The 25,821-nt window shown below is 45.3% G+C and overlaps 1 protein-coding gene across 5 annotated transcripts in view; it reads left to right on the top strand.

The window, feature by feature from the left end:
* The window catches only part of CYFIP2 (cytoplasmic FMR1 interacting protein 2), a 148,993-nt gene that overhangs the window by 11,419 nt on the left and 111,753 nt on the right, over window positions 1–25,821 (top strand). For 4 of the 5 annotated variants that reach the window (XM_021076694.1, XM_021076692.1, XM_021076696.1 and 1 more), the window contains exons 2-7: window positions 10,329–10,468; window positions 12,132–12,221; window positions 19,310–19,387; window positions 20,859–20,960; window positions 23,553–23,734; window positions 25,446–25,542. In XM_021076694.1, the coding sequence (XP_020932353.1) occupies window positions 10,352–10,468; window positions 12,132–12,221; window positions 19,310–19,387; window positions 20,859–20,960; window positions 23,553–23,734; window positions 25,446–25,542 (666 nt within the window). In that variant the 5' untranslated portion in view covers window positions 10,329–10,351. Of the gene's footprint in view, window positions 1–10,323; window positions 10,469–12,131; window positions 12,222–19,309; window positions 19,388–20,858; window positions 20,961–23,552; window positions 23,735–25,445; window positions 25,543–25,821 lie in introns of those variants that run through there. The other variant, XM_021076695.1, reaches the window with a different exon arrangement.

Here is a 25,821-nt window from a genome sequence, read left to right as displayed (position 1 = left end):
GCTGGACATGTTTATTCATTCTGATAGTTTTCTAGTGGATTTTTTGTTGAATTTTCTACATATAAGATCATGTCGTCTTCAAACAGAGATAGTTTTACTTCTTCCTTTCTAATTTAGATATCATTTATTTCATTGTCTTTCCTAATTGTTCTAAAACCCTAGTTAGAATCTCCAGTGCAGTGTTGATTAGAAATGGAGAGAGCGGACCTGTTTGTCTTTTTACTCTTAAGGGGAACGGATTTAGTCTCCCATCAAGTCTGATGTTGGCTGCAGGTGTTTTTGTCGCTGCCCTTCATCAGTTTGAGAAAGTTCTCTTCTGTTCGTAGTTGGTTGAGTGTTTTTATCCTGAAAGAGTGTGAGTTTTGTGAAATGCTTTTTCTGCATGAGTTGAGATGATCCTGTGGGATTTGTCCTTTATTGCATTGATATGGTTTATCACATTAATTGATTTTCATACGTTAATGTTATACCAGTCTTACATTCCAGCGTGAATTCACTTGCCCTTGATGTATAATTCTTTTTATATGTTGCTGGGTTTGGTTTTGTTGTGGGACTAACTTTTATAGAGCATTTTCTACCTGTTATCAAGCTATTTACATGGATTAACTTATTTGATTTTCAAAGCATATGAGGTAGGAACCATTATTATTTCTCATATGAAAAATGAAGCAAGTGAGGTTCAGAAACATTTTGTTCCCAGGGTCAACTTTCCCAAGGTCACACAGCTGAGTAGTAGCAGAGTCAGGACTCTAACACTGGTTCACCACCATGCTCAGCCACCTCTAGTGAGCGTTTTGGCGGACGTGAGATGATTTACAGATAACACTCAGACCTGTGTTTGTTTTCTGTGTCTTTTATTTTCTGTTGTTTCCCTCTGTTTATGGCAAGTGATAACAGTTCTCTACTAGTGATTATGATATAAAGCTTCCTTCTGAAATATATTTATAATGTGGAACCAAAAAGTCTGTTTAGAAAAAAATGTTAAGTAAAAATAAGCTTCATTCTGAAATATATTTATAAAGTGGAACCAAAAAGTCCGTTTAGAAAAAATGTTAAGTAAATAATTGTACAGGCAGTTTATGGATATGACTGTGTGTTCCATGTTGATTTAAATTATCTGTTATTAATAGTGAAGGAGAAGGAAAGGGAAACCAGAAATGAAGGCATGCCCACTACAGGTCGTCTCATTCCTCCTGTGGTTGCAGGGTCAAGTGTGTTGATATGTTCTTTCTTCAGATACTTCCTCTGTGCTTTATCTTTCCTCAGCATCCTGCCAAGATCTCCAAGGTTTTCAGCGATGGGTAAGAGATGGTCCCTGACCTCACAGAGCTTGCACACACATGCATCATTCTGCTCTAGGGATGGCACATATGTTTTAGTTTATAGGCAATCTCAGATGGAGTGCTAGTGCCCACTTGGAGTTTTGCGTTTCATGAGCAGGATTCTGAGGCTACCTGTGGACTCATTGAGAAATAGAGAGGTTATCAATGAGCAAGATTTGCGCTGGCATGAGAAGAGGAAGTAACCATACTTGGGACCATTTTGAGGCAGACAGTGTCAGAAGAGAGGTAGGCACTGCTAATATACCTAGGTGTGGAGTTGCTGGGTCATGTGATAACTCTACATTTTAAAATTCCAGGAACTGCCAGACCGTTTTGCAAAGTTGCTGCACAGTGTACGTTCATACCAGCTTGTATGAGGGCTCCAATTTTACACACTCACCAACGCTGTGCTAGTAAGCTTTGGGAGTTCCAAAGAAGGAGCAGTCACATCATAGAGGGGAGACACCTTGAAAGATAAGTAAAACCAGGACATACAGTGATGGAGGAAAGAGATTTTTATTTCATAGATAACTGTTCACAAGTACTGAAGCTTTACTCTAAGTGCTCTGGTGTTAGATATGTGAACTGCTTCGAAGGAGTTCTTTTTAAAATATAAAGAGCTTTCTTCTTTTTATGTTCCTTGTCCTCCTTCCCCACTTTTAAGAAGCTGGCATCTTGGACATAGCAATGCCTTTCTTGATGTTGGGATCATTGGTTATCTGTTCTTGGCTCAGATCTTTATTTTAGCTACAAATGTGTGTGGGGCATTGTGCAAGGACTTGGGTGTTGGACACAGCTCCTGTCCTCAAGGAGTTTATCTTTTAGGGTAGGAGAGAGCACATGGTACAGTTATTATTTCATGGTTAATAGAGCAATAAAGAGGGAGCACACTGGGTTCAGTGAGCACCAGGGGAGAAAGTATATTCAGATAGCAGGTAGGGGAGTCAGAAAGTCTTCTTAAGGGGGTTACCGCTTCCTTAGGTCTCTTCCGGCACTCGGCTCATTCTGGCAGTGCGTGAGGTATCTGTTGAGTTCTGTTGGGTACTGTGATATTGGTGATAACTTCTAAGGCTGCAGAAATGTGTCGAGTTCTTATGAGTTCTTACTCCTACACTCCATGGCCCAGACCCCCCGTGCCGCCACCTTGTATAGCTTTCCACCTGCCTCTATGAGGCTGGCCCCTCACCTTGACTTTATTTTAAAATCTTTAAAATACAGATTTTACAGGTAAGGTTCTAAAGGTAGCACCAAGTCACCACTATGGGGTTTGCAGCCACGAGGTCTGACCGTTTAAGTGGAGCGTTCCTATAAAACTCTTCACTCCCAGCTCAGAATCAGCCGACTGGTCCCTTTTGGTGGACCTTATGGAAGTCCAGTAAGATTCACACAAGTCACCAAGTCCTTGCTTGATCCCCACACCCGTGACAAAGCTGACCTCAGTGTGTGACAGGATCCCAGATACAGGGGAAAGACCATGACCCATGTCCTGTCACAGCAAACTTGGGTCCCCACACAGTCTCCAAACACACCCATCTTTCACACCCAGGATGGAAGAGCAGGCTACCCTCTGAATTGTTTGGATTTTTTTCTTTGCTCAGTGAAATGCTGCTCCACAAGATTTTTGAAGGGGGACAGTCTAAACCTCTCTTTTATTTATTTATTTATTTATTTATTTATTATTTTTGTCTTTTGTCTCTTCAGGGCCGCACCCGCAGCACATGGAGGCTCCCAGGCTAGGGGTCCACTCGGAGCTGTAGCCTCCAGACTCCACCACGACCACAGCAATGAGGAATCCGAGCCGCATCTGCGACCCACACCCCAGCCCACAGCAACACCGGATCCTCAACCCACTGAGAGAGGCCAGGGATTGAACCCTCAAGCTCCTGGTTCCTAGTCGGATTGGTTTCTGCTGCTCCACAATGGGAACTCCTCTTTTATGTATTTTTATATTGACATATCTATATACATATTTACCTCCATATATTTTACTTGCAGCTGTAAATATGTATGTGCACTTATAATTTTACATTTTTATTTTATTTACCTATTTTAATTGCTTTCTAGCTGGTGAGACTTATAGACAGGGAAAATCTTTCCTGGACTCTCATGAAATCCAAAGGAGACAGTTACCCAATTTTTCTAGCTTGGCATAGTCTTGTTCTTTTTGAGGAAGTAAAAAGCAATCAGATTGGGGGAAACAAAAAAGTAAAGTGGTTGGTACCTTTTAAAAAGGTACAATTGTAGGTGTTGTCTAGAAGAAAGAACATAGAACTGAGAGTCAAGATATCCCATTTCTGTCCTCACTCAGCCACTAGCTGACCATGTGACCCGGATGAATGGTTTCACTCCTCGGCAACGCCGTGCCTCCTTAGAAACAGCAAAAATAGGAATTCCATCGTGGCTCAGCAGAAACAAATCTGACTAGCCAGGCTAGATTTTACTGAAATATATTATCTAAATAAGCACAAATTAATTGTCCATATCCTTGGGGATATTATCACCACAGATATACAGGCAGAAGTTAGAAAAGGAATTAGATAATGTTATAGTTTATAAGGCTGGTCTTCTGTTTTGGAAAACTGTATGCACCTTCATGTTTATAGGTGACATACTGCTTTAGCATCCTTACATGAAAAAAATTCAGTGTAACACTACTAAGTCATTTCATTTGGTTCCTCCAATTGCATTACTATTAATTAGCAATAATAGTATTAAAGATAGAGGTATAGTTTCTGTTTTCTTTCTTTCTTTCTTTTTTTGGTTACACTTGCTGCAAACAGAAGTTCTCATGCCAGAGATCAAACCCAAGCCACAGCAGAGACAATGCCAAGTCCTTAACCACTAGCCCACCAGGGAACTTCTAGTTTTTGTATTCTAAGGACATACTTTCCAGAGCTTCCTTTCAAAATGTTCTTTAAGGAGTTCCCGTCGTGGCGCAGTGGTTAACGAATCTGACTAGGAACCATGAGGTTGCGGGTTCGGTCCCTGCCCTTGCTCAGTGGGTTAATGATCCGGCGTTGCCGTGAGCTGTGGTGTAGGTTGCAGACACGGCTCGGATCCCGCGTTGCTGTGGCTCTGGTGTAGGCCGGCGGCTCCAGCTCCGATTCGACCCCTAGCCTGGGAACCTCCATATGCTGTGAGAGCGGCCCAAGAAATAGCAAAAAGAAAAAAAAAAAAAAAAAAAAAAAAGAGGCAAAATGTTCTTTAAGAGAGTTCCCATTGCAGCACAGTGGAGACGAATCTGTCTAGTATCCATGAGGATGCAGGTTTGGTCCCTGGCCTTCTCAGTGGGTTAAGGATCTGGTGTTGCTGAGAGCTATGATGTAGGCTGGCAGCTGTAGCTCCAATTCAACCCCTGGCCTGGGAACCCCCCCCCACACACACACACACACTATGCCAAGGGTGTAGCCCTAAAGAGACAAAAAAAGAAAAGGAAAAAAGAAACAGCAAAAATAACACCTGTCCCCTGGAACCTGCAGGGGAGCTGTGACTGGGGGAATCAATATGAAAGATCTGTTGATGTGATAATTACAATGCCTTCCTTTTCTGTGGGTGAGCTATTGCAATGTTTAATTCACCCCTGTGCCCTCTTGAAAAGAGGCCATGCAACTAGCTAAGATTTCTTGAGTGCTTGCTGTGTGCTTGCAGTTGAGCTAAGCATTCCACGTGCTGTAATGTTATATAATCTTCAGAATAAATCACTGAGGTCAGGGCCTGTTATTAATCATCACCCTTTTACAGATAAGGAAATGGCTCAGAGAGGTTAAGTAGCATGCTATGCTTATTCAGCTAGGAGGTGACAGATGACTGGAACCCAGAGCTGGAGCAGACCCACCATGCTTAGCCTGACTTTACCATGTCAGTAAAAATTCTGACTTGTCCTTCCAGAAAGTCAGACAAAATGACACTGCACATCTTTGTTTAGAGAGTGGCAGGGTTTGGGGTGTGTTCCTCTGCATTCCCAAAGCCAGGCTCTCTCCCAGCACAGGCCCTGCATCCTTGGGGCCTGCTCCTTCTTGGTCCTAGAGCCCTTCCCAGAAGCACATTGCCTGGAAGCCCAGTGTTATTACCTCTCGGTGAAACCAGGCCACTGGTTTACAATTGTTAGGAAGATGCTGAATATAAATCTGCCATGAGTGCCCCACCCTGAGAGGATGCAGCCATGTCTGGTAGATGGTCCTCCCAAAACACTGTTAATTTTTTAATATTTTATTCATTTCTCTTCCCAAGAGCCAAAATAGCCGCGTGGTTATAGGCTGAAGATAAACAATTCTTCTCCTTGGAAAGATTGCGTGACAGAACTCTTGGGCCAAAAAAGAAGTACTTATTTGCATGTATACCACTATTAAAATTTCCAAAATGTTCTTTCTTTCTGATTGATGTGGAGTTGGCAGTGCCGTCCAGCAGTCGGGTTAAAATTTCCTTCTCCATTCGATGGTGAGTGATCTACAAACAGAGAAATCCATTAGAGAAGTTGTATTTATAAGAGAAATAAAGACTCCTAATTTACCAGCTCTATAGGCTGTTCATTTATTGATTCTTTTTAAGGGAAGTGAGGGGGTATTATTGTGTTAAAAGGGGAAATCCTAAGGGCTATTCTGATAAATTAGTACTTTGGAACCTGTGAAGCCTAGAAGAAGCCCAGGTTAGAGGAGTAAAGAGAAGGCAAAGAGCATAGCCGGTAGGAGCCAGGAAGACGAAGGAGGGAAAGATGGATTATCCCTAGCATGTGTGCATTGAGCTGGGAGTTTTTATAGAGAATTTCCAATATATTTAAAATGGGATAGAAAAAAGTGAGCATAAATCCCTGTGTGTAAGCCTCACACAGCACTGACAATTATAAACCCATAGCTGATTTTGTTTCATCTATTTCCCACTCTTCCCCCACTGCTTTTATTTGGAAGCAAACCCCTATATATTTTAATCCATATGAATTTATAGAACATAAGGACTCTTTTAAAACATAACCTCAGTATTATGGTCAGTTCTAGAAAATAATGACACCATTTTCTTAATATTGTCAAATATGGAATCAGTAATTAGCCAGAGAAATTTTCCTGTGTTCTCAGATATGTTACAATTTCATTTCTGTGGCAGTTGGTTTGAAATAAAGTCCAAACAAGGGGATGTGGTGGTGAAGTCTTTCGCATTTATAACTTACTCCTCCAGCTCTTTTTTCCAACCTTGAACTTTACTTGTTCAGTGCTGATTTATTTGTCCAGTAGACTTTGCTGTAAGTGGTGTTTGACTGATTACCTCACTGTGGTATATTTTGACATGTTATATCCTCTGTACTTCCTGTCAGTTGGTATCAAAGGCCTGATTAGATTCAAGGGTTGTGTTTTGGGTCCAGAGCTCTTCATGAGGTGATAGCATGTTTTTCCATCGGGAGGCACATAATGTCTGATTGACCCTCATGTAGTGATGTTAGCAGTGGTTAATCATCGGTGCCTACATCCAGGTATTCATTAGGGGGTTAGAAAATAGAGATCTTTTTTTTTTTTTTTTTTTTTTTTTTTTTTTATGGCCCCACTTGTGGCATATGGAGGTTCCCAGGCTAGGAACTGAATCAGAGCTGTAGCTGCCGGCCTACACCAGAGCCACGACAATCCCAGATCCAAGCCACATCTGCAACCTACACCATAGCTCACGGCAACACCAGATGCTTAACCCACTGAGCAAGGCCAGAGATTGAACCTGCGTCCTCATGGATACTAGTCAGACTTGTTTCTGCTAAGCCACAATGGCAATTCCAAGAAAATAGAGATCTTTTAATTGGATGAATATTTCTGAGGGAAACCTTTGTAAATGAGAAACCCCTTTCTCTTCTGCAAATCAGTTTTCCAGTGGTGTAGTTTGTTTAGGAAAGACAGGTTCAATATTTGCGTCTTCCCTTTTATTGATTGATTTTCAACATAAAAATTGGTTCATAGCTATCCTTCAACAGTAGCGAAAGAATAAAACCCAGCTTTTTGTCTTTGTTATTTCGTGGTATATCTGATATTGTTTCAAGATATTAGGGTTAGGGTCAGGGTTAGGGTTAGGGGTTATGCATTGAGTTATGCTAATGGATGCTCAGATTGCCCCATCTTTGGCCAGTGACAGCTGCCTCAGGTTGGCTCCTAGGTCCCTTTGACGTAGACAGATAGTGGCTTATAGTCCTTTCTTATGAGATAAATCTAGGTTCCAAGCCCAGCTCCACCACTTGCCAGCACTTGACCTTGTAAAAATTACCTAAATTCTGAGCTTCTATTTGCTCATCTGTAAAATGGGAATAATCCTAATACCTACCTTTATAGGGTTGATGCAAGATTAAAATAGTTGAGTGCTTGGCAGAATGACACAAAGTCGGGGCTTAAAAATCTTAGTTTTATTGTTATTTGAATTAAGGAAGAGCATTAGGGCTTTGGAGCTTGTAGAGCATTATGCCCTGTAACAACATGAGCCCCTCCTGCAAAATGGACTTATTAACATTCATGTGAGAAAGAAGACAGTCTTTTCTGTGAAGCGGTGAATGCTTTTGCTGTAGAACTGAACATAGAATTCAGGGCAGGGACGAGAGCTGAGGAAGAAGCCCAGGTGTGGAGAGGGCCTGAAACCACCTCTGTGAGTCCAGGCGCTGCAAGGGCAGGGGAGGAAGTCACTTCTGAGCTTCCTGTGCCCTCACTGGGTGTGGCCTTCTCTGCCACCACAGCGTGTGGCAGGGAGGTGTGTTGAGAACTTGGTGAAGTGTAAAGCGGGAGGTCCGCAGCTCAGCCCCTCTGTCTCCCCAAACAACTGGGTCAGCCTGCGAGGGAAGCCCCCTGCAGCGGTGTCAGCCCTTGCCAGCCTGAGCCCAGCTCCTGTCTCTGGCCCTTCTCTGCCCTGGTCTCTGACATCACATTTCCTTATGAGCCAGGCAAACTCTCTGACATTCTTCAGTTCCAGCCCTGAAGCAGATCTCTCACTCCCCTGGGATGGGGGATGAGGAGGGAGCTCAGGCAGCCTTCTCTGTGTTTCCTTATTCAAGTGTGCTAAAACCTTAGCAGTTTCTTCTTCTTACTATTAATTGTTTTATAAAACTCAGTTTTTATTAATTTTTATTTCTTATTTTTGACTTTTTAGGGCTCACCTGAGGCATATGGAAGTTCCCAGGCTAGGGGTCCAATCAGAGTTGCAGCTGCCAGCCCACACTACAGCCACAGCAATTCGAATTTGAGCCTCTTCTGCAACCTACACCACAGCTCACGGTAACACCAGATCCTTAGCCCACCAGGGATAGAACCCGAGTCCCCATGTGTATTGGGTTCATTACTGCTGAACCAAGAGGGGAACACCATAAAAAGCAGTTTTTAGGAGTTTCCATCATGGTGCAGCAGAAATGAATCCGACTAGCAACATGAGGTTGCAGGTTCAGTCCCTGGCCTTACTCAGTGGTAAGGATCTGGCACTGCTGTGAGCTGTGGTGTAGGTCGAAGACGTGGCTTGGATCTTGCATTGTTGTTGTGGTGGTGTAGGCCGGCATCTGTAGTTCTGATTCAGTCCCTAGCCTAGGAACTTCCATATGCTGTGGGCGCAGCCCTAAACAAACAAACAAACAAAAAAGAAAACAAAACTCAGTTTTTAGATTTTTATTCACCTACCCTGTTGTTGGCTTTGTTTTGCTTTGTTTCTTGCCTCATTTCTTTTTGCTTTTGCAATTGGGAATCCCTGCACTCTCATTTCTTTGGATTGATTTTTATCTCTTTTTAGGCTTTTGAGTGGAAAATTCTGTTCATTTAATTCTGCTTTCTGATTTTCTACTAAATGCACTAAGACATTTATACATGCTCTTTAGCTTTTAGTTCTAAATATTTTATCATAACTGTTTGAATTCCTCTTTAGCTATGAATAACCTGGAGGAAGGTTTTTATAAATTTTCATAAGTGTAGGGTTTTTTCCCTTTGCTATAATTGATTTCTAATTTGCATTATTGATTTCTAATTTTATTGCACTGTAATCTGTGAATGTGACTTCTAGAAGGTCATATTTGGGGGATTGTGAGAACCTGTTTTATGCCCTAAAAATCATGACAAGTTTCACATAAACTTTAAAAAATGAGTATTCTGTTTGCTGGGTGCTGAGTTCTTAAAATAGCAGTTATCTCCTATTAAGTAACTGCTTTCTGGAGCCTCTTCAGCTTCACTGCTTGGCAGAGTTCTCATCAAAGCCATTGCACTCTGCTGGGCTCCAAGACACAAAAAATGCCCATTTCGGGCTGTTTGGTGTGGCTTACAGAGCATACCATACTTCCAGGCCAAGGAAGACAATGACTCTGACATTTTTGCAAATAAGGTTAAATTTGCTGGAGTCTGAATTCTTTTCCTCCCAGCTCAATTTCATTCTCTGGTTTCAAGCTGATCATCTTTGGCTCTGTTGATCATGGGTATTTGTGTTATGCAATAATTGAAGAGTGGAACTCACAAACGTCTTGAATAACAACTGGTGGCTTCCCATGTCCTAGCATCAGGCATTATTTGAGGGCCTTTGATCCTGGTCTCTGTGGTTGCCTGGACGTCACATAAGTTCTCCGAGCCTTGTTTTTTCCATCAGTTATGTGCCACCTGCCATCAGAGGGTTGTGGTGAGGCTTATCAAGACAGCAGACATAAAAAAAATGCTTTGTAGGGGTTTCTGATGTGACACAACAGGATTGGCAGTGTCTCTGCTGTGCCAAGGATGCTGGTTTGATCCCTGGCCCTGCACAGTGGGTTAAAGGATCTAGCATTGCTGCAGCTGCAGCATAGGTTGCAACTTCGGCTCAGATCTGATTCCTGACCCCGGAACTCCATATGCAGCCAAAAAAGAAAAGAGGTCCTCAAACATCATGTGCGGAATAAGAGCACCATGTGAGGAAGTACTAAGTGGAAGTGGTCTCAACGCAGGTTAATTCCTTGGGTTCTCCACAAGGAGCCTGGACAGAGCAAGATTGGGCAAAATGTGAGGAGGCCCCTGAAATTCTGCATTTCCCTCTCTTCCTTTCCCTCAGTTTGGACAACAGAAACTGCAGCCATGACCACCCACGTCACTCTGGAAGATGCCCTGTCCAACGTGGATCTGCTGGAAGAGCTGCCCCTCCCTGACCAGCAGCCATGCATCGAGCCCCCCCCTTCCTCCATCATGTACCAGGTGAGTCCTCCCAGAGCACTGGGACTGGAATGGGCATTCAGGAATCACAGGGAGTTCCTCAGAGGGTTTGCCCTGAAGGCAGATAGAAGGGGGATGCCCGCTTCTAGAAGGTAAAAGGTCCTGAGCTGATGGTGTCTCTGGTGCATTGGTGGAGCTGAGTGTAAGAAACAGATTAGCTAGTAAATGTACACCAGGGCTATTTCTCTTCCCCGGGGAAGGTTTGTTGGTCTGTTCTGACCCCAGATACCTTCCCTGCTGTTCTTGCTGCAGCACCAACCAAGGTTTTGGCAGCTCTGACCTCATGAATTAAATATCGCAATTTAGAAACCCCTAGAGACTGCCTGGGTAATTACTTTTCCTTCATGGATATGAGAAGGGATCTTCAGCTCCCCACAGCCAGTAATGGCTTGAGAAAGCCGGTCACAGTTGTTTGCTTTTGCTTTAGAGAGTCAAGCTTGGGATAAACCATGATCGGATTGCTCAAACCCGTGATCCCCACCCTGGGCATGGTGGGAAGGGCATCGGTGCAGCCAGAGTGAGCCTTGCAAATAGCCCCTTGTTTGCGTGTGCTGGGCAAGCATACCATGTTAAGAAAGAATAAGAGAATTTGAAATGTTTAGCTTTTTAGTTGTCTTTGACTTTTGGAAAGTTCTTGGTCTCGTAAATGAGGCCAAATATAAACGCATACTGTATGTTTAAATTCATTCAGTGGCTAGATTTATTAAGCCCATGCCTGAAGGTTGAACTCATAAACTTGGCTTATTTGCATTTTCTAATGAAAATTAAATTTTAATTATGTAAATGTCTTTTTCTATTATAAGCAATACAGCAAGTAACAAAAATTTCCCTGTAACTATATATGTATGTAGTACACATGTATACAGACACACCTGTTTACCATATATATTATCTTGCTCTATGGTTTTGCTGTTTCCTAACAATACTACAATGCCACCACATTATTTTTGACCACTGCATAGCACTTATAAACCTGTCATATGAATATACTATTAATTATTTAGCCTTTTGCTGTTAATGGACATTTGGATGGCTTCCAGTTTTTTTATTACAAAAAAATGGTGCAGTTATTATCCTTGTACAAATGAATCTGCACCCACAGGTGAGTATTTTTGCAACTACTGGATAAAAGCAGTACACATCTTCACTTTTTTAAAAAAACTTCATCTTAATTTTTAAAAAATTTTTCGTACAATTTAAAAGGTTACTTTCCATTTACAATTATTACAAAATATTGGCTGTATTCCCTGTGTTGTATAATACAGCCTTGAGCCTATCTTGCACGCAATAGTCTGTACCTCCCTCTCTCCCACCGCCCACTGGTAACCACTAATTTGTTCTGTTTATCTGAGTCTGCTTCTTTCTGAAAAAACGCGTCTTCAGTTTTAACAGCTATTTAGGCTTGTATGGTTTAAGCATTCACTTCCGAGGCTCCCTGGATAAACTTGATTGCCGATGTAGGCCTGTCTGTAGCCGGCTCCTGCCCAGTGGGATTCATGGTGGAATTTCCCGGTGTAAGATGAGAAAGGGAGATAGGCTTCCAAGAGTGCTTGGGCATTTTTTGGCAGTAGTTCATCCCCTGGACACCAAGCCACCTTCGACCTGTTTTCTAACCACGGAATGTTCCTGTCTCTAATTCCTGCAGGCTAACTTTGACACAAATTTCGAGGACAGGAATGCATTTGTCACAGGCATTGCAAGGTACATTGAGCAGGCTACGGTCCACTCCAGCATGGTAAGTCTCTGTGGGCAGACACGCCCCCTGTTGGTAGGGGCGGGGCTGGGGGCAGCTTCTCCCAGCAGGGCCCTGTGCTTAGCTATTATATTCTAAGAACCCCAGCCTCTGTCGGACCCAACTCCTCAAGCCTTACCCACCCCCTCTCAGCACCTGGGGCACACTGTTCCTGCTTCTTCCCGACCTGCAAATCCTGCTCCCCTTTGGGGCCCAGTTTTAGTCCTGCTCTTCATTTCCCTGAGCTTCTCTAGCTTTTTGGGTTAACAAGTGATTAGATCCTGCCTTGTTTTGTACTTGATAGATTACTGGCTGTGTGGAATTTTGGCTCTTGACCAAAGCAAAAAGTTTCTGAAAGGAGGTTTGGAATAACCCCTTATTGACTAAAGGAAGCTGGTGACCTAAATGGTTCACGAGTGGGGGCCAGTTGTCTGATGGGGTTGTGTCTGACTTACCTGGGAGGATCCCCTCCCCTCCCGGACTTTTGTTGATGCCATCCTCAAGCAGCACTGAAATGTGAAGAATTTCAGATTTCTCATTCACACGTTCTCTGACCTTTCTCACTGTATCAGTGATAGTCTAAAGCCTGCCCATTCATTCAATAAATACCATGTACCTGGTACCTGCAGAGACCCTGCTCAATGCCAGAGAAGGCATATGTGCAAGGACAGATGGGGCTGGGTGGGATTCGCAGTGAATCAAGTGGGAAAGAGAGAAGCTGGCCATTTATTGAGCACTTTCTGTGCAGATATTTTTTTTTTTTTGTCTTTTTGCTATTTCTTTGGGCCGCTCCCGCGGCATATGGAGGTTCCCAGGCTAGGGGTTGAATTGGAGCTGTAGCCACCGGCCTACGCCAGAGCCACAGCAACGCAGGATCCAAGCCACGTCTGCAACCTACACCACAGCTCACGGCAACGCTGGATCGTTAGCCCACTAAGCATGGGCAGGGACCGAACCCGCAACCTCATGGTTCCTAGTCGGATTCGTTAACCACTGCGCCACGACGGGAACTCCTGTGCAGATATTTTAAATGTACTGTCTTTTTAATCCTCACCTCAACCCTGTGAAGTAGGTTCTATTTCAGTATCCATTTTATGAAGGGGGAAAACTAAAGTCCAAAAAAGTTAAGTGATTTACTCAAAGTCCTACCACTGACAAATGACAGCTAAATCCAAGTCTGTTTGAACACAAAACCTGTGCTCTAGGCGATGCTGCAGACAAATAAAAATGTACAAAGTTAAAGGAACGAGACATGGTGATAGTTCAGAGTTTTTAAGGGGCAGTGAGAGGGTCGGAGAAAGCTTAATGAAGGAAGTGGTTTTTGACTAGGGCCTTCTATATACACACATTATAACTATATATATATATACTATAACTATATATATATATATATATATATATATATATATACACACACACACACATAGTACTTTAAACTCTAAGGTATTCTCATACATGATATCATTGGAACCTTGTAACAGCCCTGAGACTTGCAAAGAGATCATTATACCCATTTTAGGGATGAGAAAACTGAGACCTAGAGGACTTAATAAGCCAATAGCTCATGATCCCACAATTAGTAAATCACAGGGTTGAACCTTGAATCCAGGACTTACGATTCCCAGCCATGATCTCTTTCCACTGACCTCTGCTGTCCCACACAATGAGAATTTTATCTGTCAGAGGTGAGACGGGGAGGGCCTAGCTAGGGGATGCAGGATGAGCAAAGGCACAGAGGCAGAAGTTTTCAGAGACTGCCTGGGTTTGGACTGTAAAGTCCATAGAGGGAAATATTCTGTATTATTTATGACAAATTAGATAAGGTCAGTGCATCTAGGGTGTATTAGTTCAGTAGAGCCGCCGTAATAAAATACCACAAATGGCGTGGCTTAAATAACAAACGTATTATCTCGCAGTTCTGGAGACAAGAAGTCCAATATCAAGATGTCAGCAGGGTTGCCGTCTCCTGAGGCCTCTGCATGATTTACAGGTGGCCGCCTTCTGGCCGTGTCCTCACACGGTCTTTTCTCTGTGTGAGCACATGTATGTTGTCTGTGTGTCCAAATTCAGTCAGATTGGATTGCAGTCCACCGAAGGGGCCTCATTTTAAGTGAATCACCTCTTTAAAGGCCCTGTCTCCCAACAGAGTCACATTCTGAGGTACCAGGGTTAGGATTTCAACATATGAATTTGGAGGGACACAAGTCAGCCCATCACAGAGAGCTTCCATGCATTTAATCAGAAATTGGCAGCGATGGAAATTTTTCATTGATGGGAGAAATACCAACAGAGTTACGCTTGGGGCATACGCTTCATTTGTTTTGTGCAGAATGAACAGTGAGGAGGTGTGAGCGAGGCGAGTACATCCACTGAGATAAACTTATCTACACTGGAGGCATCGAGGGCTGAATGAGGGCCAAGCTGGGAGGGGTGGCTAAGGGGACAGGCATAGGAGAGACAGTGAAGGTCAACCTGCCGTAGTCTGCTGGCTTCACAGTCTGCTGGGCCCTGGAGCTCTGGGGGGCAGAACAGTGCTGACAGAGGTTTCCTGGAAATGCCAGGTGGGGGCGCCCATGGGGAAGTCAGAGGAAGCGCCCGTGTGGAGGGGAAGGGTATTCATTTCCTACTGCTGCTGTAACAGATGGGCCCAGAGCAGTGTCCTACAACTATACAAGTTTATTTGCTTTAATTCAATTTTATTGGGGTATAGTTGACTTACAATGTATGAGTTTCAGATGTACAGCAGAGTGAATCAGTCAGACATACAAATATAGCCATTCTTTTTTCCCTGTATAGGTTATTACCAACTATTGAGCAGACTTTCCTGTGCTCTGCAGTAGGTTCTCGTTAATCATCTATTTTGTACAGCAGGGTGTAGATGTTACTCCCACGCTCCCAGTTCTTCCTTCCCCACAACGGTTTCCCCTGAGGTAACCGTAAGATTGGTTTTGAAATCTGTGAGTTTGTTTCTGTTTTTTAAATAAGTTCTTTTGTGTCATTTTTATTAGTGTCCACATAGAAGTGGTACTGTATGATGTTTGTCTCTCTTTGTCGGACTTACTTCACTCAGTGGAGATACAGTTCTTTAGGTCAGAAGTCTGACATGGGTTTTACAGAGTTAAGGCTGGCATTTGTTTTTTGGAGGCTCTGCAGGAGCATCTGTTACCTTGTTCTGGCTTCTAGAGGCTGCCCACATACCTTGGCTCAGCCCCCTCCCAGCCAGCAATCCCACCACTCCATGCTCTGCTTCCATCCTCACGGCTCCTGCTCTGGCTCTCCCGCCTCCCTCTTTCACTTGCCAGGACCCTTGCCATTCCATTGGGTCCGGCAGGTAATCGCGGAAAACCTCCCCCTCTCCAGGTTCCTAACTTAATTCCACCTGTCAAGTCCCTTTTGCTGTGTAAGGTGGTGTTTTCACAGGTTCTGGAGATTAGGATGTGGACGTCTTTGTGGGACCATTATTCTACCAACAGAGAGATAGTGTTGATATGGCTTTAGAGGGGGTCAAAATAGGGTGAACTGTTGGTATTCATGGATGATGCCAAAACATCATTTCCTCCACAACTTCCACCCTGCACCTTTCTCTAAGGTAGCTTAGCAACAGCAAGTAAGTGGCTTCATTAGATGCTCCTCTTCTTGAACTTCTCCTGCCCACCCTGGGACGAGGTCAGTCTCTCAAAGGGCAGGATAGCCAGAGAGAGGAGGAGGAGGAGAAAGTGTGCAAACCATGCCAATGATCCCCTCTGAGGAACAGCAAGAGTTCTTTCCTGGGGGGTGAGATGGGGCTGAGTGTCCTGAGTAAGCAGTGAGAGGTCAGTTTGTCACTATATGAAATAGGAACCGAACTCACATTGGGTTTATGTCATGGACTTAGAAAATCTTCAGATGTAAAGGACTGAGAGGTCCTTAGCCCTGCAGCTGGCAACCTGGACTGGAATTACCTGGAAAGTATTAAAAATCATTGATGCCTGTCCCCCCCCCCCCCCCCGAGACAATGATTTTATTCCAGTGGAGCATGGCCTGGGCATCAGGCATTCTCAAAGTTCCCCAGATGACTCATGGGCAGCCAAGGCTGAAAGCCAGTGATTTAGGCCAACTCTTGGCCTCCAAACAAGAAAATCGTGATATTTTTCAGATAAAAGGTAGGTCCACAAAGAACCAGGACCAGAACTCAAGTCTGCTGAGCCCAGGGCTCATCTCACCACACCACCCTGACCTCTGTATTCCAGGCATAATTATGTAACAAATCTGACTGATGGTCAGCTGAACTGTCCACAGGGCAGAGTCCCCGTCATCCTTGTTCAGTGGCCTGTGCCCCAGCACAGAGCACAGAGCCTGGGACCCATGAGTGCTCAGGGGAGGGTTCACTGGATGAATTGGTCAGAATAATCACACCTGCCGGTGGGTGGCCGGATGCTGAGAAGTAGGCAAGTGTTCTCTCCATTAGCTACTGTCACCCTTTTCTGACACTTGTTCTGCAGCAACAGCAGCAGGACACCTACAGGTTCTCTCTAGCCTCCAGGAGAACATGTTCCTGATTTTAAAGGTTCTCTAAATTAAGAATTGAAAGTGTGACTCATCAGTGACATTGGCTGTTGAAAACAAAGATAAAAAAGTAATAAACTCCTAATTAAAACTCATCTTGTGCTAGGAACATATTTTGAAATAGATATGAGAGGTGGACTAAAAAGTAAACCAGTTAAGGTTCATTTTTGTTTTTTTTTTTAATTTTTTAAAATTTTTGGTCTTTTTGCCTTTTCTAGGGCCACTCCCGCAGCATGTGGAGGTTCCCAGGCTAGGGGTATAATCGGAGCTTTTGCTTCCAGCCTATGCCACAGCCACAGCAACTCGGGATCCGAGCCGCGTCTGCAACCTGCACCACAGCTCACAGCAACGTCAGATCCTTAACCCACTGAGCAAAGGCAGGGATTGAACCCTCAGCCTCATGGTTCCTAGTCGGATTCGTTAACCACTGCGCCACGACGGGAACTCCAAGGTTCATTTTTGTATCCATACACAAAAGAAATGATCTGGTAATACTCTTTTTATTGTATTTTTTGAGATGTGCATCATTCAACATAGAATTTACCATTTCAAGTATACCATTTAGTGTTTGTGTAGAATATTCCCAATGTTACACAACCATCACCACAATCTAATTTCCATCATCACCAAAAGAAATTCCAAACCCATTAGCAGCCCCTCCCAATTCTACTTTCCCCCAACCACTCATCTACCTTCTATTTCTTTGGATTTGTCTGTTTAGAACCTTTCATCTCAATGGAATTTTATAGCATGTGGCCTTTGTGTTCAGCCCCTCTTACTCAACGTAATGTTTTCAAAGTTCGTCCCTGTTGTAGAAGGGATTGGTACTTCATTCCTTATTGCAGATGAGTTCTATTCCATTGCTTGGCTATTCCACATTTTTTTATCCATTCATCCATTGATGGACAGTGGGGTCCTTTCCACTTTTTGACTATTAGACTAATTCTGCTATGAACAAGTGTGGAAGTTTCTCTGTGGACATGTGTTTTCATTTCTCTTGGTTATATACTCAGAGTGGACTTGCTGGGTCATATGGTAACTCTAACTTTTTGAGAAACTGCCAGTCTATCTTTCACCTTAGTAATTCTCTTTACTCCCTTTATAGATTACCTAGGCTTTGTGTGTGTGTATTCTATTTAATCCTCATAAACGTCTCTGAGGTTGCTGTTATCATGATCCTTAAACAGATGACTGAATGGAGAATTTTAGGTTAAGTGATTTCCTGAAGACTAGAGAGCTAAAAAGTGAGGAAGCTGGGACTTCAGGCCAGACATTAGGACCCCGAGTTTAGAGCTCCTTCCACTAAAGCACTTACTTGGTGAGGCGAGTCATCAGATTCATCTGTCATGCTGTTTTTAGTTTTGCCATCTGCTCTGTATTATTTTTAATGGATCTTAATCATCGTCCTGCTTATGAAATAGTAACATGAGCTCTTACAAAAGTGCAAACATTACAGTATAGTACGTTATAGATATGAAAAGTGAAAGCCCCTGTTTATCCAGCCCCACAGAGAGCTTCCTATTCATAATTTTGGTGTGTATTCCACCAAAATATTTGCCATGTACAATAATATACTTTTGTAATTATTATTCTGTTTTTTTTAAAGCCTATCTTCTATTCATGCTGTTTTGGCACTTGTTTATTTTCTTACCGACTGTTTCAGAAGGAGGAGGAGGGCGTGGGAGGGACTGGAAGTTTGGGGTTAGCAGATGCAAAATATTGCATTTGAAGTGGATAAGCAATGAGACCTGCTGTATAGCACAGGGAACTATATCTAGTCACTCATGATGGAATATAATGGAGGATGATGTGAATAAAAGAATGTATATATAAATGTATAAATGGGTCACTTTGCTGTAGAGCAGAAATTGACAGAACATTATAAATCAACTGTAATAAAAAATTTAAAAAACAAAAAAAGCGCAAACATTAGGGTATAGTACATTAGAGATATGAAAAGGGAAAGTGCCTGTCTATCCAGCCCACAGAGAGCTTGCTATTCATACTTTTGGTGTGTGTTCCACCAAAATATTTGCCATACACAATAGTATACTTTAGTAATTCTTACTGTGGGCTTTTTAAAGACCTATCTTCTATTCATTGTGTTTTGCCACTTGCATGTTTTCTTACTGACTGTTTATCTGGGACAACTTTGCTCTTGGAACTAGTGGATCCGCCGCCTCCTTTCTAAGGTGGCCATCTGTCTTTAAAAATACGTCCTGTTTGTAGAGCCCTTGGATGTCTGATAAGGAGAATTTAGGCCAGTGCTTCTCAAACTTATTGTACACCTGGAGTGTGAGTCATCTGGGAATTTTATTGAAATGCTGATTCAGTTTCCACAGGCCCAGGGAGGGCCCAAGACTCGGCATTCCTACTAAGCACCACCCCTGCCCCTTCCTCAACCCACCCCATCCCGGGTGATGCCAACACTGCTGGTCCACCCACCACACTCTGAGTGGTGAGCATTTGGGGGCCGAGGGATGGCTGTTGAGAAGTCCTGTGGCATCAGAGTAGTTTCTCCTTGCTGAGCGTATTTTGCTTTTCAGAATGAAATGCTGGAGGAAGGTCACGAGTATGCGGTCATGCTGTACACCTGGCGCAGCTGTTCCCGGGCCATCCCTCAGGTGAGACAGTCCTGGCCAGGTGGCTTTCCTGCCCCTCTAGGGGGTGGCACCACCCTCTGCCCCTCCCCCATCCCTATCGCTGAGCTCCAGGCATCAAGGACCTTTGGAGGGCCTCTTATCCCCAGGGGCGCGCAGGACACATTCAGAGCGCTTCCCGTAAAGCTGCCGCCAACTTAGAAAGAATTTGCTCAGTATTATTTTATTTTGAAAGCAGAAAGATATAAAGGTATTTTATAACAGAAAGATATAAAGTAAAAAGCGAGACATCCCACCTCCCCCGGCCCGGCCCCTGCCAAACCCACCTCCCACTGGAGCATAATCACTACGGACACTTGGCTGCATGTTCATCCGGATCTCTTTCCTCAGACATTATGAATATTGTCCTATGATTATTATTTTGTAAATTATTATCATTTACAGAAGTATATCATTTATTATTTACATGCCTCTGCCACTTGCTTTTTTATTCTTTGTTTTCTACTGCTGATTTTTTCATGTTGACACATACAGATATTATTTTTACCATATCGTATTATTTGTGGGTCCCACTGTAACGAAATCAACAAGCCTCAGGTGTGTACACAGAAACCATTCCTCTGCCTTGCTCCCAGTCCTAACCCCAGAGGAAACTACTTATAAATAGTTTGGGTCATGCCCTTTCAGATGCTCTCTGCCTATATTATATACGGACACACAAACTCACACACAGTTTTGTGTTTTGTTGAGCAAAAAATGGGATTAAATTACCCTTCCTGTCCTGCAGCTGTTCTCACACGTCAGTTTATGGTGGCAATCTTTCCACGTCGGGTCCCCGATCTGGCTCATCCCCTAACAGTTACACATTGGTAGTGTACAACTGCTTCATAGTTTGTCCCCATTTCATCAGTGACCGCGGGAGGTTGAGCTTAGCGCTACCATCATAGAAATTTCTGAGCAACAGTGTGAAGAGTGTCCTTGGCTTATGGCCCTTTCCTCACTCTTCAGTGTCCATGACCTTGGGTGTTCATGCGGAGAACACGCCTGCCATGCAGTCCAGATGTGCTAAAAACCACTGGGCAGAGAAGATGGGCTTCTTGATGGGCCTGAGTACAGCCAAGGGGCTTTACCCCAAGTGCCTTCAGAGCCGTGGACAGAACATTTTTCTTTGCTTAGAATCTGGCGGAGGCCCCTGGGCGGGAGTGGGGAAAAGGTGGAAGGAGGAGCCTGTGCAGATCACCATAAATGCGTGTACCACGCATGGTCAGATTGAAGGGCAGGAGGGCTGCATTCTGGGGACCAGCTGGTTTCTTCCCCACAGCCAGTGTCTGGGGAGCAGTCAGAGCTGCCCCAGCCTCCTCTCACTGGGTAACTGTATCATTTATCATCCTAAATGAAGTGCATTCAAGAGTGAAAAGGGCCCTGTTAATAAGACAGCAGGCGTGAGCCAGAACCGCCAGAGCAAACCAGGGTGTGTGAAACCCCCTCCCCACAGGTGAAATGCAACGAGCAGCCCAACCGAGTGGAGATCTATGAGAAGACGGTGGAGGTGCTGGAGCCAGAGGTCACCAAGCTTATGAAGTTCATGTACTTCCAGGTGAGGGGGGTGGGGAGGGTGGCTGAGCTGGACCAGGAGACCTGAAAAGACCCCCACACTTTCAGACACTGGGGGCTGGAATTTTGTGCCATGCTATCTATTTATCAAATGCTTTCTGAGTGCCCCTGACCCTCCTCTGGGTAACCAAGACTGTCCAGCCCCCTCCCCTGATGTAATTCACATCCTAGTGAGCCAACCAGTATATCTGGGGTGGGAGGAGGGACTGACAATAACCAACACATGGCAGAATAAGTGCCGTGAATAAAATGAAATTTTAAAACATTCTGGTGGAGTTCCCATTGTGGCTCAGCGGTAACGAACCTGACCAGTATCTATGAGAATGCAGGTTCAACTTCTGGCCTGGCTCAGTGAGTTAAGGATCTGGTGTTGCCGTGAGCTGTGGTGTAGGTTGCAGACACGGCTCGGGTCTGGTGTTGATGTGGCTGTGGCATAGGCTGGCAGCTGCAGCTCCGATTTGACCCCTAGCCTGAGAACTTCCATACGCCACAGGTGCGGCCCTAAAAAGACAAAAAAAAAAAAGCAAAAAAACCATTCTGACATGGGGAGTGTGTCTGCATCCTGCATGCAGCTTCAGGGATGGCCTGCAGGGAGGTGACATTTGAACTGAGATCTGAATAATGTGAAAGAGGCTGGCCTGTGATGTGCCAGAGGCAGAGGGTCTCGGGCAGAAGGAACTGCAGAGGCAGAGGCCCGGCAGCCTCAAGGAGCATGACGTTTAAGAAATGGAACAAAGCTGGGGAGGCTGCAGCATGAGAATAAGGAGTGGGGAAAGGTGAGGCTGGAGGAGTAGCAGGGACCCATTCATATCACATCGGACACTGTAGCCATGAAAAGAATCTGTGCGTTTTATTCAAGCGCTGCGGGAAGCCACTGGAGGTTTCCAGTGACATGATCTGAATGAGGTGTTGGAGCAACATGTGCTGTGGAGGGGGGAAGGCGGGTGGAGTGGCAGCAGGGGGACCCATTGGGAGGTCCAGAAGAGTGGTCGTTTAAAGGAGGAAAAGGAAAAAGACAGCCAAAGGCTCCCGTGGATGAGAGGTAAGAGGGCAAGCTGGTTCTTATGGTTCTGTTGGAAGCAGCTCAGGAACGCAGGCTGAGCACTTAAGGTGCCACTCTGTACCCCGGTGGGAGTCCTGCCGCACACCCTGTGCCCTCCTCGTGTCCCACGTGTGGTTATGAGCCTTGCGAGGAGTCTTGCAAAGCATGGCCCAGCGTCTGCCCTGTGCCTGGCTCTGCACTGGCCCCCGGGTAGGGGCGCTGGGAACATCTGGGGAAGGTGCAGGTTCTGCCCATGCTGACTGTGCCCTGTAAGTGTTTTAAGTCCTCTGACACCTTCAGTTTTCTCACCTTGGAAGGAATGCCTATTTCGAAGTTTTCCATGAAGCTAAATAAGGTCTGTGTGTCGAGAGCCCTCACTCCAGAGCAGGCTTAAGGAATCTCAGCTGCTATGATTAGCATCGTGGACTTGCCTTCGGGGAGCTAAAGTCTTGGGAAGGCAAGTCCAAGAGAGAAAAACTACCCTGAAGCTCAGTAAACTGAGGGCCTCCAGACAAGAGGCATTTAGAGAAGGGAGGAGCTGGAATAATCGAGCACTTTGCTAAGCAGTAGCCATTCGTGACTATCTACATGAATGAAAATTAAATTAGAAACGCAGCTTCTCTGTTGCATTTGCCATTTCAAGCGCTCGGTACCCACCTGTGATGAGTGGCTGTTGCCTTGGGCAGTGCAGACACGGAAAATTTCATCATCCCCAACGTTTTGTTGGACTTAGACTCTGGAAGGAGAAAGTGTGGCTGGATCTGGTCTTAGGAGGCCTATCTCCTTTCCTTGCTTAATTTTTCTCAATAGCACAAGACACATTCTAGGGCCGCAGTCGCAGCATATGGAGGTTTCCAGGCTAGGGGTCTAATTGGAGCTATTGCTGCCGGCCTACACCACAGCCACAGCAACACCAGCTCTGAGCCATGTCTGCAACCTACACCACAGCTCACAGCAACCCCAGGGCCTTAACCCACTGAGTGAGGCCAGTGATTGAACCCACAACCTCATGGTTCCTAGTCGGATTCGTTTCCACTGTGCCACGACGGGAACTCTGATAGAGAGAATTTATTCTGTTTCCTGTCATCCATCACTAGAATATAAGGTCCTTGAGGAGGAGATTATTTTTTTTCTGTTTTGTTATGTGCTTCATGCCAGGGCCAAGAATGGTACCTGGCACATAGCAGATGCTCAATAAACACCATTTATTGGATGAATGAACCTCTTTCTCTGAGCATCTCTCTCACCCTCCATCTCTACCCCCTTATTGTCTGGAGCCAGCACTGTCCTAGGTGCTGGGATACAAAAATGGGTAAGACATTTCTCAGCAAGGGCCTGGTCAATGAGTTGATTGGTTTGACACCCTTGGGAGCAGGTTCTGGGCTCCCCTCTAGAAATCAGTTTATGATCTCGGGGCTCCTCTGAGTGAGAAAGACCTATGGGCAGATTTGCCATTCTCTAAATGTCTGGGCTCTGACTGGGGCCCTGGGAGCCTTGACAGCCCCGTCCTGACCCACTGCCCCCTTCCTGCAGCGCAAGGCCATCGAACGGTTCTGCAGTGAGGTGAAGCGGCTGTGCCATGCCGAGCGGAGGAAGGACTTTGTCTCCGAGGCCTACCTCCTGACCCTGGGCAAGTTCATCAACATGTTTGCCGTCCTGGACGAACTGAAGAATATGAAGTGCAGCGTCAAGAACGACCACTCTGCCTACAAGAGGTCAGGGCCCCCTCTCCCACCCCCTCTTCCTGGGCAGCTGGCCACTGGGAGGAAGAGGATGGAGCCCTTGTTACAGCCTCCTCCTGGCAACCAAACTAGCCATGCAATGCGCAGACACAGCAGGGTTCGGCCTGTCTCCGTTTTTGTGGTTTAAGGGATAAGAGGCAAAGCTGACCTTGGAGAACTGGTTCTTTGCAGGGTTTTCTGTCTCAAGGTGCAATCAAATCCTCATTTGCCTCCACTGTGGGACAGCACCATTTTCTGTATCCCATGCAATCTGAGACCACTAAGATAATCATAAATGGTCACGGTAGTCGTTCTCTGTAAGAACCAGAAAGCCAGTTCAAACCACTTATGTAAAAGAAGAAACTGGATTGGCTCCCAGAGCACAAAAGAATTGGTGTACCCGATCCAGGGACTCAGGTGATGTTGGTCTGGTCTCCCTCGCAGCTCTCCTTTCCTTAGTATTGGCTTCATTCCCAGGCAGGCTCATGCCCGTGTGGCCGTTGCTCCGGCTTGGGTGGTGTGCTAATCCCTCTACCAGTCACTGTGTGTGTGTTGTTGGGGGGCGGGGGGTGCTCTGATGAGAGAAGTGCTCGCCCTTAGAGTCATTTTTGGGGTCATTGTCAGCTCACAGGGAAGAGGAAGGCTGAGAGTGGGGGAGGGGCCGTTCCTCTCCAGACATTGGGACACAGCCACTCAGAAGAGGGGCAGGGCAGCAAAAGCAACAAGTATTCTCTGTGCTGGTGGAGGCTCAGAAGAGCTCCAAGGTATCTGAATACGTCTCTTGGGAAGGAATTTCTGTTCATTGGTAAAGGGGCCCCCTCTCCTTCAGCCACATCCTTCTGGGGCTCCAAGGTAACCGGAGAAACCAAACAAAGACGAGTCCTCATCCTTTTATCCTTCTGAATGAATTGAAACCTGGGAAGACCCAGAAGACAGAGCCCCATTCAAGCCTGACTCAGGAATGGAAAATTTCACAAAGATTTCATAGGCAGTTCATCTTACAGTATCTCACCCCCAAATCTCCCCAGCTTTGGTCAGTTCCTTCCATCATGGTCACAGCTGACATAGTCTGTGGACCAGCCAGAGTCCCGGGAAAGGCAGGTGCCTCCTCTGTGTTCCTCGGTCCTTCGTGACACAGGCTGTACCACCTCCACCTCCAGGTCAGGCTGGAGAAGACCCAGTGCTGTGGTTTTCTCCCTTGAAGTCTGTGTTCCTCGCACCCATCCCCCCTCCACCTGCCAGCCCATCAGGTTAAACAGACTTTGCTTTCTGTACAGTATCTTGCTCTGTACAGATGCTGAGGTTTTCCTGTAAACAGCATAATGCACAACAAAAACAAAGCATCCTGTCCGTGATTCTTCTCCGTGACTCACTGTGCAGGTCCCTGTAAGGCACAGGGCTGCCCATTTCACTCTGTCCCACCACTTTGGGCTGTGGATGGGAGGCAAGCTGCCCTTAAACTCTTCTCGTTTGAGCTTCAGTGCATTCTTGCCTCCTGGTTTCAGGTACCCTTATTGCAAAGGTATAAACAGCTCCAAATGAAATAACTCCCCAACACGTGTTCCTTTGAGGTTTGAGTCACTTGTGACATTTGTCCCCTTAACTTTGGGGACAGTGTGATCTGGGTTAGGTGGGAATGGGAGCTCATGAGGCCTGGTTTAGGCTGCCATGCTTGACCTGTCTTCTCTGCAACCCCGTGTCCCAGGGCGGCACAGTTCCTGAGGAAGATGGCAGACCCCCAGTCTATCCAGGAGTCGCAGAACCTGTCCATGTTCCTGGCCAACCACAACAGGATCACCCAGGTGATGGCAAGCCCCCCCCCCACCCCACCTGCTGTGTTAGTCCTGGCCCGGCTTCCCAGGACCCGTGCCAGAGCCAGGAGATTGGGGTGGGGGCATGAGGAGTCCTGTCCAGATTCCATCCCCACTGCCCTACTCACACTCCAAGCTTGCCTCCCCTCCCAATCACAGACGCCCTTTCACCCTCTCCTGAGTTCGTTCTCTGAAAACCTTCTAGCCAGCATTCTGCCCCTGCATCGGTGTAGACTAAGAACTTGGGTTCTGGAGTTTGACCTCATCCTG

This window comes from Sus scrofa, chromosome 16 (assembly GCF_000003025.6).
Source record: "Sus scrofa isolate TJ Tabasco breed Duroc chromosome 16, Sscrofa11.1, whole genome shotgun sequence".
In the NCBI taxonomy this organism is placed as follows: domain Eukaryota; kingdom Metazoa; phylum Chordata; class Mammalia; order Artiodactyla; family Suidae; genus Sus; species Sus scrofa.
This window is presented reverse-complemented; position numbering and strand designations above follow the sequence as displayed.